The following is a 13,335-nucleotide window of genomic DNA, read 5'->3' as shown; positions in this document are numbered from 1 at the left end:
CGCCATGTCTTTCTTGATCACGCTCTTCTGTTGTACCACCTCATCTCGGGGCGCGAGGGCAGATTCCGCGCGTCTTCTCCGAACCTCCGGGGATAATTCGAGTGGTATACACGACGTACGCGCGGAGGCCACGCGGTGGTGTGTTGGTACCCTGTGTGTCTCCGCGAAGCGTTGTTTAGTAGAGCGCTATCGAACGCGCGCGCCTTCGTTTTGTTTGAATTTACTCATAAAAGTTACACACAGAGACCGATTTGAAGGCCAGCCGCATTCCAGAGCGTGTTTTTCTCCGGTGGCCAAGTATCTCTCTTGCGCGCGCGCGTTCTCTCTCGCGCATTTTCCACCACATTCTCTCTCTCACGAGCGCGCTCAGTAGCTTGTGCCAGGCCGCACATGCTCTCCGAGGTATGGATTGCCCGCATAGCTAAGCCTGCTCTCACAAAGTATTTCTCCAATAAGCTGAACGGTACTATCGCGAAGGTCGGTCTCCGCAGGGTTCGTCATCGTGTCGAGTTCAACCAGATTTGGTGTACGAAGCGGATTTTTAAGCTTCACTTAGTAGAACTGAATACGCGAATCACTCGAGTTTGTGGATATTATTATCGTTTAACAACGTTTGCTCAGAAAGTGACATTTTTCGCAGTGCCAACGCTACGCATCAACCCATCGATTGTGACACTGCAGTTATCGCAATAGAAGTGATGTAAGTGTGAAGCTAGTGATTAGAGAGAGAGAGAGAGTGCGGATTCGACCAAAGGCTGGTCGACGAATCCAAGAAACGCGAATAAAAGTGTCTCACAGCGAGCGTTCAGCGATCGCGCTGAATTTGATCTCGCCAGGCTGCAGATGGCCTGAGCCAATTCCAGTTCTACATTGTATTTATTTCGAATCCCTCCAGTGGCCCGGAGGGCTTAAAATTCTTGGGTTTCCTCTATGCTGCTTCCCAACACTAATGTGATTGCTCGTGGTACACACATATCACCTTTCAAGCGTTTTTTTTTTTTCAAAAAGTCATTAAATATCAACAAGCAGCGGCAGTGTGTGAGCGTCTCTGCGGTTCATGGCAGTGAGTGTTGCAGACAGGGAAAAGGATCTCCGGATGGGTCTAATTTAACGTTTCCACTGCACGGCGCTACATTGTATCCAGCGAGAATCCAAGGGAAGATTAGGAGTGGTTCTGGTCTTCTTTCTTCCTGCAGAGTGACTTACAGTTGGTTGCGCGCGGCTATGGCGTTGTAGGCAATGTGAGGATTAATGAGTGCTTTGAATTTGTTTAGACCTTTAATTATACTTGAGGCTTGAGTCCGGAGATTCAGACGGCAAGCAAGGCAGTCGTGTGTTCTGAAAACTCTTGGTTTGTTTGTGAATGGATGCTAAGTGAACGAAGAAAGTGCTTAAACGCGGATATCCGTCTGCAAGTGCGCGTGCGGTGACCGAAATCATATCGAATCATTTCTGCCGATGAAAATTTACGACAGCCTGGTTTCTATTTCAAAAACGAAATAGAAAAGAGCCCCGTTTGCCATCATCATCATCACACCGCGCGGTGATCAAACTCTCGAATAGGCTGCCGACAAAAAAAAAGAGACGCATTCCATTCCCGAATGAGAAGAAGCAAAAAGAAAGGTTCGATGAAAATTGTGCGCTTGCTTTGCAGAAGTTATTCGAACTCCGTAAACTCCAGTGCCCATGTGTGTGTGTGTGTGTGTGCGTGTGTTTGCGTATCTAAATCTTAAATGGTGCGACCCATCGCAGCGTGAGGTAGTCCAATTTGTAAAATACAGTGAAACAAACACAAATTCATGTTTGAAGTGATTTCAGTGATTTCGTGTCGATAAGGTGTGATAAGAGTACTCTAAGAACGTAAGCAAGAACAAATTCAGTTCGTTAGTTCAGAGAGTGCTGAACTTGGTTCTTCGGTAACCCAGTGTTGATCCGAGTCCTGTTGTGCGAAACACGTTCCCGGAACATGAAGCTCGGGTAAGGGTAGTAAAAGCACAAGAACATCTGGGCAAAAAACCAACTCCGTGGAAATATGACCTCTTCGCGGAGAGAAGAAAACAGCCGCAACCACTGCTGCAACTAGTGTTGTAGAGGCTATTTACAACCTGCTACACGCTACCACGCATCATACGACTTGTTTTCACTGTAAAAATATTTCAAGCTAACGAAAAAAGGACCATAGGCTTCTCTCTACTGGCCATAAAAATGAAAATCCGCTAATCCAAATAGGTTAAACATGTTCCAGTCTATATACGATGCGCGGTCATAACGCAAAAACTTATCTATCAATCCTCCTGCATTACATTCTCAGCCAACAGAAGAACCAAAACCTTCACTTCTTTCGAGAGGGCAAAGCAGAAAAAAACACGCTTAGCGCGCTTAACGCGAGCGCAGCTCGCAACCAAGTGCTAGCGATCAAACGAAAAGAAGCAGAAACGAAGAAACAAAGAAAACGAAAAAAAGCAGATCCACATTCCTTTGGTTTATAACACGAAGGGATGTAAAAACCTCTTTTTTTACATTTCACCATCTGTTCCTTCTTCAAAAGAGCGCTGCTGTTGTGGCGTGGTTGTGAAACAGCAGCAGCAGCAGCTCTGTGTTTCTTCGTTTGCTGCCTGGCTTCCCCTGGGCAGAAAAGAACAACCGAGCGAAAGGATAATTATACAGCCCGTGGTTTTCCAGTTTCGAGCTCCCCTGAATTACGGAGAAAATCATCAGCTTCGAATTACTACCGAATTTTTCCTCCCCGATTTTTATGCCTGGTTCTGGCTCTAACCGCGCAGGATTTACATTGTATAACATTCAGAAACCGAGCGAATAATTTCGGAATTCCAAGGAAGAACCACGCCATCGGAAGATGCCCGCTGTTACTAATTTTCTGTTTTTCGATCTCCCTCTCTCTCTTGCAGGAAATCATTCGTAAAAGTTAGTTGCAGCTGGTAACGATGCAGCATGCGAGCTTTTTGCACTGTCAGCGCACCCTTAGAGGTTTGCGCGCCACCGTCCCGCCCTCTGCCTCCGGGTACACGATTTCTAGCTTTAAAGTAAGTATCACAAATCCGGTTTCCCCTGATATGTCCACGTTCCAAATCCCGCCCCGAAATCCGCGTCCTTCCAACCAATTGAGATCCAATTTCCATCACCATCAACAACAACAACAACGTACCATATGATTGATCGCTCTGACCCGCTTTTCGCGGATACGCGCCGAGTTCATAAATCACAGACCTCCGAAAATTGAACTAATTCCATTTTTTTTTCGTTTTATCTTCTGTTTCCTTCTGTTGCCTGAAAACGATATTATGATCGTGATCATCATCTGCTGCCGCTGCCGCCACGGTCATCATCATCCGGATCGCATTCCACAGATTATTAGGAACACCACAACCACGCACACTCTACTTCCTAGTCGAAGCAAAAAGTCGCGTTCGCGAAGTATACGCACAAACATGCCATCACTTCTCCAAACAAGGCATGCTGGACACCGAACTGTTTGGCCTAGCCGTGCTTATAGGTAAGCAACAACCAAACGACCAAACCACACATCACCACGATCACCACCATTGCCACCATCATCTCTCCTGCCTTCGACAACATTCCTGCCGGTTGTTGTCATTTTTTATTTATTCATTTTATATATTTCGCGCTCGCTGGGTGCCTCGCTTTACTATAGAATACCAACAAGAAAGCGCACAAACACACACACCCGTTTGAGCGAAGTGAAAGGCACGGAACGGATCATGTATTGCCAATAAGAAGCTGGGGGTTTGACTGTCACGCTGTACAACTTTTTTTTTTTGACCACAAAAATTTCGCTCGGTCACAGAGTCTCTGTACGAGCACCCCTCGTGTCGCATCTACATGTGGGATCGACACACCGAAGAAGCGATGATTCTCCTTCACGCATCTTACCAGTAGTGCGTTGCTAATCAACTATTGGGTTATGTATTACCCTAGGTCAACAGAAAAGCTGACTCTAGACCGCTTGAAATACATACGAATTTGACAATAATGCTTATTACACTGAAACCTAAAAATTTATCAAATTGATCACATTTTCCTACTTTTGCATGAAAAAATTTTACTACCAAAATATGATGACAGATGTGTTTTTTTGCATACCCGTAGGTAGCCATACTCTGTTTAACCGGAGATCAAATATTTTACACTTTTTGACAGATAGAATTTCATTTAAATTTGATAAAAATAAAGTATCAACAATGGCAACAATGTTATACATCGAACATGGAGAAAATTTGACTTTAATATTTTACGTATATAAGCACATGGTTTGAGGAACGAGACCAAAACTGTTTAAGCAAACAGGAGTTATTTACGTTGTCAAATATATTTAATCAATACCATCAGTACACGTTGGTCGAAGTTTTTCAGTCAAAAAGTGTCACGTGCAGAGGTATGACTAAAACATCAAATCCCTCATATTGTCGGTGTACCCAATATTGCTGCGGTTCACTGACATTTTGGTTCTGTCAATTACTGTTGTTTACAACTCGGTCCGGTTATATAGTCGAATAGTGGCTAACTTTAAACTTCATGTTAAATGTGAACACCTCCATGTGAAACCGAAATATGAAAATCGCTAATGCAGTTCGAAATGAACGCATTTTTCTCTATTTTTACTATCTCCGCGATTTCAACGATTTCAGTCCTCGCAAATGATATGTTGGTAAACAAATGACGCCATATTGATTTTGATTTTGGGTAGCCTAAATTCAATTGATGTCTAACCCCTGGTCACATCTTCGTTCAAACACTGTACCTTATAAGACTCCCCACTTCAATGTAGAAATTGAAACATAGATTACTCCCAATCTCAAAATAGTCTGCCTTATTGATGAATTTACGTTGGATTTACTACCAGATGGCGCAGCGAGTAAAATCATGATGTTTTGTTTTTCTGGTATGAAATTCGTTCAAATTTTCGAGAAACATCAGAATTTATCTTCCAATTTCCCGGTTTCACATATTCTTTCTACGTTAAAATTGTTAGAAAATCATCATTTTACAATGAGGTATGTGTATTTTGAAGAATTGCTTGGTATAAGTGTTGTAACTTTAATTTTTCTCAACTAGATAAACGATGAGTAGCATGAGTTGCGGTAAAAATACTGCAAATCCTTGTCGTATCGACCCTTACATTATCAATGATATCATCTAACTTAGTTGACGAATTTACGTTAGATTTACAACCAGATGGCGCAGTGAGTAAAGTGATGATGTTTGTTTTTTTATATATGGAATTCGTTAAAATTTGTTAGAAAAATCCGAATTTTCCATCAAATTTCCCGGATTCAAGTATTCTTTCCACGCTGAAAAGGTTAGAAAATGATAATTTTACAATGTGGTATGTATATTACGAGGAATGGCTTGTTATAAGTATTGTAACTTTAGTTTTTTTCAACTAAGTAAACGATGAGTAGCGTGTTTTGCGCTAAAATACTGCAAATCCTTCTCGTATCGGCCCCTACATAATCAATGATATCAGCCAATTTGAGATGATATCGATTTCATCGCAATTATCCGTATTATCAATAACCGGTATGGGGCTGTCCACATACCACGTGGACAAAAAAAGCCCGACTTTAGACTCCCCCTCCCCCTCCGTGGACAAGCATGGACATTTTCATACCCCTGGACATTTGGACATTTTTCCTTTTCAAATTGAAATAAATAAGGAAATAACTGATTTGCACCTAAATTTCATTTTAATCCCATTTAAGTTGTTTTTATTTCAAATTTTACTTGCTGTACCCTGTACCTGCTTTGTTGTGGCCCTATGTTCTTGTATGGTAAAGAAATGAGTGGCATAACAAAGCACATGCTTCTTGTGAGTTTAATTTTGAAACACTTATGAGTTATCACTTGCTTATAGATATCAGGCGCCAGTAATAATCTAGTCAACTTGATTATTTTGCTTTCATTTGATTCATATGGAATTCCAGTAGAACTTTTACTACAGAGATATTCTCGATCGAATGAAAAGTTCTCCTTTCATTTTGGATTATGAATATTTAATGACATAACGATCGCACAGCAAATCGAAGGGCAATTATGGAAACTTGAAAATGTTCTATACAAGATCCAGTTATTGCTTTGACAAATGCATTGTTTTATAACAGAGTTACAGTGTTACAGTGTTACTTGAAATATTAGATGAAACAAATCTTTGCCCACTCCGGAATATGATCGATCACAGTAAATGCCGATTCAATCTGGATTTCCGATTCACCTTTAGTCGGTAGCGCAAGTCAAAACCTTCTCCGCCATAGTTCGGAGAATTTTCAGAGGGTATTAAAGGCGTTTTAAAATATTTTATATTTTTTTAAATCCTTATGGGCCATTCTGCATTGAGTGTCTAGATGGACTTTCAAAGTGCTTACGGGGAATAATGACATCAGACATCTCACGATACATTGATTCCCAACTATGGAATCTCAACTATGAAAGTTGATTTTTTCTTGAGACTCATTTTTTGCTCTCAATTGACCCCAATTCAAAATTACGCTACTTAGAAGAATTCAATTGCCTTCATTTGAAAGATGAGAAAATTTTCTGTTGTGGACAAGCAAACCATTTGTCATGACAATTGTCATGCGAAAATGCGAAAACAGAATAGAAACTGAGAGAGGTTGGCGTCGACATCATGCCTCATACCGTATGTTTCTATTCTGTTTACGCATTTACGCATGACAATTGTCATGACAAATTGTTTGCTTGGTTGTGGAACATTTCAAATAGTGAAAGATAACAATAGGAATAACATTGTGGTGTCGAGGAAGGAATTGTAGAAGGGTTGGAGAGCTTTAATTTTATTGATAGAAACAATCAAGTTTATTTTTATAATATTTATAAAAAAATTAAAAAAACCCTTGAAATACGACAAATTTTAAGTATTTCTTAACTTCTAAAAGGTACTTCAATCCTTCAATTCAAATGTTTTACAACTGCATTATATGCGAAATTTTTTGAAAAAAAAAGAATATTGGTCAACTGATTCAAGTTTGAAGACTAGTGGTGCATGGATCATTTCACGCAAATGTAAATATTGATTCCTAGAAATTGACGGAATTCCAATACTTTGAAAAATTCTACCCTTTCGAAAAAAGTAATGCGAGAAAATAATTTTTCACGAAACTCTGCATGAAAAATTATACAGACATTATTATTCTAAGACTAACTGTTCTCGAGATAGAACAAAATCTCTAGAAAATTATATTTGATGAAAAAACCATATGTGTAATATCATGAAAACTTAACCATTATGGAATCGTATATTTTTTATAGGTTTGGGCTATGTACGTCTATGCATAGCCCGAAACTATGAAATTATAGGATCATACAAAATAGTTCAGTCGCTCGCAGTTTACATGAGTTATTTTCAGAATATAGATTTCAGTGAAGAAGTTCAATGATATTAGTAAAAATATATGAAGCACTCTCAGACAGCTCAATCCGTTTATTAATAAATATGGAATACTCAGGATGGGTGGAAAGTTTTGAAATTCTTGAATATGGAGCAGTTTTATTTAATTTAGAATGTATCGGTCTATATTTGAAAAAATATTGGACAAGCGTGGACATTTTCATACCCCCTCCCCCCCTAAAATTGTCCGAGTGGTATGTGGACAACCCCTATACATTATCAAACTTAAAATTTTTGAAGATTATCTATGACTTTGGTCAAATTGCGTGTTGAAACCATCCTAAATATACAAAACTCCAACTTTCTTACCATATACTGACGACATTTAATGGCTGAAATGAATCTAAATTGAAATAAAATTAATAATCACAGCTGATTCTTGCTTTTCAGTGCGTAAAATAAACAAACACCATCACTTTTGTGGTTTTGTGGTGAAAAAGTGCCTCAAAGCGCTCAAAGTTTTATTTTTTTAATCCTCGAAAATCTTCCAAGGGGGGTATGGAAGGTATGAAAACAAAATAATTATCGACAGGTCATTTTTTTGAGCCATTAAACACAATGTACATGGTCGGTTTTTGAAATTTGACATGACCATTTTCGTTGCCACCCTAACGGTGGTATTAAAAATGTTTCTACCTTTTTGATGCGTAATAACGCATGGTGGGACACTTTTTGACCCACCTAGGAACATCAGAATAGCTGCGTGCTCAAAAAATTTATTTCGGATCCTTCTTATTCAAAGTAGTTGGCAACACCATTAGCAAATGTCAGAAATATATTCGATTGCGTTGGCAAGGTTCATCATCATATAACAACACACGATTTTTTTTTTCAATTTTGAATGATGTAAAATTTCTGTTCAACATGGGTATTTTTATTTTCTAAAATTCTGTGCCTCAAAAAGTTAACCCGAAGGCATCACAGGGACTGTTTGCACAATGTGGTTGTACGTCTGTGCTCTCGATTGTACAACAAGTTGCACAACCTTCAATATCGCCTCCATGCGGTACAATCTTTTGTACAAACCAAAATATTGTACAATAATATCGACCGCCTAGGGGCCGTCATTAAAATGTTGTGCAATCCTCATTGCACATTGCTCCCTTCATAGTGCCCTTCGAAGCAAGAATGTCATGTGGGGATAAGTTGTAAACTCAGACAAAGATCTCGACTAAACGATGATTCCATCAAAAGTGCCTATGGATTCTTATTCAAAATCTTCATTTAAGCTCATAGAAGTGGGATTGTATCTCCGAAATACCAATTTCATTTTGGACGAACACTAGATTCTCAATTTACGATACAAAATACAATTTCGCGTCAAAAACTCCGCCAATTGATCAATGATTTCACGTAGATTTTTTGAGTAACCATTTTCCATTCGCAAGCTTCAACGCCAAAGGCAGCTCAAAGTGGTCCATATTTAGTCCGCTAATCTTTTCATATATTGCAGCATATAAACCAACACAAATAAGTCAAGTGGATTACGATACGGTAAATATGCCGACCTCTTCCTCGCTAATGATAAAATAGAGCAAATTTCATGTACATCGATCCTGGTGCCTTATTTTTTTATAAGCTGGGGCAGAATCGTGCTGGAAGTAACGGAAGTAACTTTCGATCCTTACTTTTGACGCTTCATCAACTCATGTTCTCGATATTTCTTTTAAGTTGTCTCTTAGAAGATCCTTTGCATAAATTTTTTAGGCACTTGCTTCTGTTTACTTAGTTTACGCCCAGATCTTGCCGGATTCCGTCCAATTTGCTCTCATACGCGATACGCGCTTAATCATGTTCTTCGTCCTAATAGTTATTCTGAGGCCACTCATTAACTTTTTCATTTGCTATGCGTTGACATTCCCAAACTCCTTGACCTTTTCAAGATACGCTAGAACGCAATTCTGATCCTATGAACTTCTACAAACGACCCCGAATTTTGGTTCTGAGATTTTTCTTTTGAAAATGTAAGGACCACATTTGGGAATATTTTCTTTTCAATGTGCCCATCGATAACTATACCGGTACCGGATGAAATCGGATTCGGAACCCGTAACAGGATTTGGATAGTTTCTAGCGATTTGGGTTTTAGAGAAACATAAGAAGAAGTAACCGTTCTGAAATACAGTAGAACTCCAATTATTCGCGGAATAGGAAGATCACCGCGGATAACGCAATAAGATATTGAAATTTGGTGCAAATTAGAACAAAAATATTCTAGCATGAACATTATGTCGTATACCAGTGATCAGATAATGAGAGCCTGCCACTCACCGACAAATTTTGGGAGGGATTATAATCAGTAGTTTTCAACGTTCGCATCATTATTCTTTGTTTTTTTTTCTTTATTGATTTGATTAGGCTCAAGTGGATAAAGAGCCATCATCAAGCAATACATTTTAAAACTATTTGAATATATTATAACTACATAATTATTAACTTAAGTCTAATTAGCTAAAACTACAGTGCAATATAAAAAAAATATAATTTATTCCTTCGTTGCCTAGTCGGTATTATCCTTGTCTTGAACAGTGCCTGTGGTGGGTCGTAACAACTACATCGCCAGTTGATGTAGCAACGGTATCCTTTGGTAGCGAGTGCCTCCTTGTTATGTTAATAGCTCCTGTAATGATCTTATCTCAACGGGTACTAAGTTCTGCTTGTGTAATAGGAAAGGAAGGGAGAATGGACAGTGGGAGTAGGAGATGTGACCTAAATAATAACATTAGCGCTTCTTAGGAAGACATATATGGGGAACATAAAATTAGGGTCGCGAGTAGCTAAGATATCGCGAACTGGCATGCGTGAGTGTACTCCTTGAGCCTCTAAATCGGCAACCAGTTTACCAGTAATTCCCGATACGCTATTTGTCTTTCAAAAACTGTGCCCTGCATACTACCCATCTTTGCGAGTGTATCCGCTTTCTCATTACCAGGAATAGAGCAATGGGAAGGAATCCAAATGAAAGTGATTCGAATACTTTTATCAACAAGAGAATTCAATGCATTCCTAATTTCGATAAGAAAATATGATGCTTTCGTCAGTTGTTTCAAGGATTGATTGGCTTGTATACTACTAAGACTATCCGAGAAAATAAAATAGTGATCAGGTGGTAAGGACTCAATGGTCTTAATTGCATGATATATTGCAGCCAGATCGGCAACATACACTGAACAAGGGTCTTCAAGTTTATGAAAGCTAGTGTAATGTTCATTAAAGATACCAAAACCAGTGGATCCGTTGAATTATTATTCTTTGTTGTTGGTACTTGCATTAAAAATGGCTTCCTTTGAAAAAAAAAATTTTTTTGTGGAACTCCCGTTTGCAGATAATGGGTGTTCTAATGTAGTTATCCTGTATTCGAAACATTTGAATAGGAATATCATATCCATTCTAATGGGTACTCAGAACAAAAAACTCATTTCTTTGACTACTGCTACATCTTTCCGATATTTAATCACGATGCCCAGCAAAAAACGAACCCATCAATTACCGCGCATGCAGCGAATGATGGTCGCGGGCTCCGATGAAATTCTGCCCAATTACCATTCCTCGTTGCAGTATCAGCGTCGTAAAGATATTCTCCGAATCAATCATAAATCTACGCCATAAAAACACAATCCTTCAATGTTGTCCATCGCCGAGCCCAAGCTCGGTTTGGCGTATATGGAGTGGCAATAAAAAACTCAACTTTAATCTCAACCCCCCGCACTAAACAAAACCCAAAACGATAAATTAAATTCTTTTCCTTTCATCAAACTTGGGAATTGAATCTCCCGAATCCCGACTGATTTTCGGGCCTCGCTTCGCCCTCGCGAAACAGTCAAGCCTGAGAGAGAAAGATGCTGATGCAATTTAAAACGCTGATCCGGTGATTTATAGCGGCAGCCACAATTCATGTGTGCATTCTTCTCGTTTATTTTTGCGCGCGCCCCAATCGCAGTCTGAAAATTTATTTCCCCTTCGGCCATTTAGAGCTGATGGAATGCGCTCGACTCTCGCATCGCTCGCACACTCCCAATCACTTTTGGGCGAAATGTACAAAATCTCCATCTTGTCATAAATATGTACATGTGGCAGATAAGCCATCGCCAGCGTTCCTCCAGCCGGAGAACCGAAGGGAAACGAAAAAAATATCATCGACACACAAAACCCGAGAAAACGAAGAAATGGGTACACAAATTATAAGCGAACGAAATGACGTCGACATCCACGAAATGAAGAGGAAAAAAACAACGCCGAACGAAAACAACAAGAGACTCAACAGCTACCTGAATTACTAAACACGCGTCTTATGTCTTTTGGATGCTCTGCTGCTCTCGTGAAATGAAATTCCTCGTTTTTATTCATGCTTGGTTTTCTCTTCCCTCCGATTTCAGCATCACTCTAAGAGTAACCGCCTGTTTCTTCGCGTCTTCGGATTCTTGCCCGATCATATAATCTTCCTTCGCTCGATCTTACCGCGCGCGGGTTCGTCTCGTTGGCGCGGGCTCGCGAGCAGGTAGCATGACATTCCTGCCCCATCTGTCTCTGTCTCTCGCTCGCTCACTCGGCTTCATGTCCCGGGGCAAGTTTCCTGTTGAACAGTATTAAAGACCCCGCGTGCGCACACACCGAGCCCCCTCGTGTTTCGTTTTCGCTGCTGGACCTACTACTCCTATACACCCTCGCCCTCGCCGGCCCCTCTCCCTTAACAGAGCAGCAAGATGTCCGCGAGATTTCAACTTAATTCGTTACAACTTTAAGTGAGGCAAAACGTCGTCGTACACACAGCTTCAGCACAGCCCAAGCAGCCAAACAAGCGGGTTTTGAGACCAGAGTCCAGAGCCCATGGTGGGATGGTGTTGGCAGATTTGTTGATTTTTGAAGAACGGAATTTGACAATTTGATATGATTTTTCTTTAAATGGTAAAGCTGCGACTCAGGAAGTTTCTTGACTACTGAATGGCGCAAAAATGCTGAATTTTTGGATGATTAGTAGATAACCAGCCATTCGCTGATTTTTTTTGCACAGAGATCAAGCTCCACTTGATGAAGAACGTCGATTGGGCACGTTGCTTGGGAAGAACAAATAGTTGTTGTTATCGGTAGTTGATAATTCACCACTATACTATAGTCAAAGCAAAGGGCTGGAATTGACAGGTGGATCGTTGTTGACATTATCAAGGCGAGACATGATCTGACAAATGCGAAGCACGAGACAGCAGTTTTTCTACCAACAAATGTTTCCTGGATGGATACAGTTTTCTGACATTGCCTCTCACAACCAGTAAGCTTCGAAATTCAGCTGTGAGGATCAAAAACTGTGTTCGGTCCCCACTGATAGCTGAATCAGCTGTAGAGTCTAATCACAGATGACCCTTTTTAGAATTCCTATCATTGAAATAACGTTGATGTCGATGATGCGTGAAATGTGTATTTAAATAGTCGTTTGGTTGCGTACATTTACTTTAGAACATATTGTTTGTTACTGCCCGTGGGTGGAGTTAGCCCTAAAGAAGGACAAACAGCGCGTATGTTTAAGACTTGTACTTTTGCTCTGGTTTTTTTTGCTGGTATTTGACAGATGTTTTTGTGTAGGGAGAAACGAAAGCGTAAAAATTAAAATTTCAATTTCATTTGATGGAAGAGATGAAATAACAAATTCCAACAGGTTGAGGTAGGAGAACTAGTCTGACATTCCTCCCCGACTGTGAACAGGTACGAAGGTGTGGAATTCGGGCAATTTATAGCCATCGTATTTGTGAACAATTTTTTATATTACTAATAGTAGTAACCATTATCAGTAACATAGGAAGCATAGCAGTAATAAGTACGAAATTGTAGGCTAATTCACGTTCCAAAACTTCTGGCTTCAGGATCTGGAGTTTTGAAACAAATCGACATAAAGCCAA

At 39.9% G+C, this 13,335-nt stretch overlaps 1 protein-coding gene across 3 annotated transcripts in view; it reads left to right on the top strand.

The window, feature by feature from the left end:
* LOC129780557 (protein expanded) overlaps positions 1-13,335 on the top strand; it is a 122,086-nt gene that overhangs the window by 87,167 nt on the left and 21,584 nt on the right. Inside the window, exons 1-3 of one of the 3 annotated variants that reach the window (XM_055788939.1) lie at positions 441-700; positions 2,910-3,044; positions 3,369-3,514. In XM_055788939.1, coding sequence (XP_055644914.1) covers positions 2,953-3,044; positions 3,369-3,514 — 238 coding nt within the window. In that variant the 5' untranslated portion in view covers positions 441-700; positions 2,910-2,952. The other 2 variants (XM_055788940.1, XM_055788938.1) reach the window with 2 other exon arrangements.

Source organism: Toxorhynchites rutilus, chromosome 3 (assembly GCF_029784135.1).
Source record: "Toxorhynchites rutilus septentrionalis strain SRP chromosome 3, ASM2978413v1, whole genome shotgun sequence".
NCBI lineage: Eukaryota > Metazoa > Arthropoda > Insecta > Diptera > Culicidae > Toxorhynchites > Toxorhynchites rutilus.
This window is presented reverse-complemented; position numbering and strand designations above follow the sequence as displayed.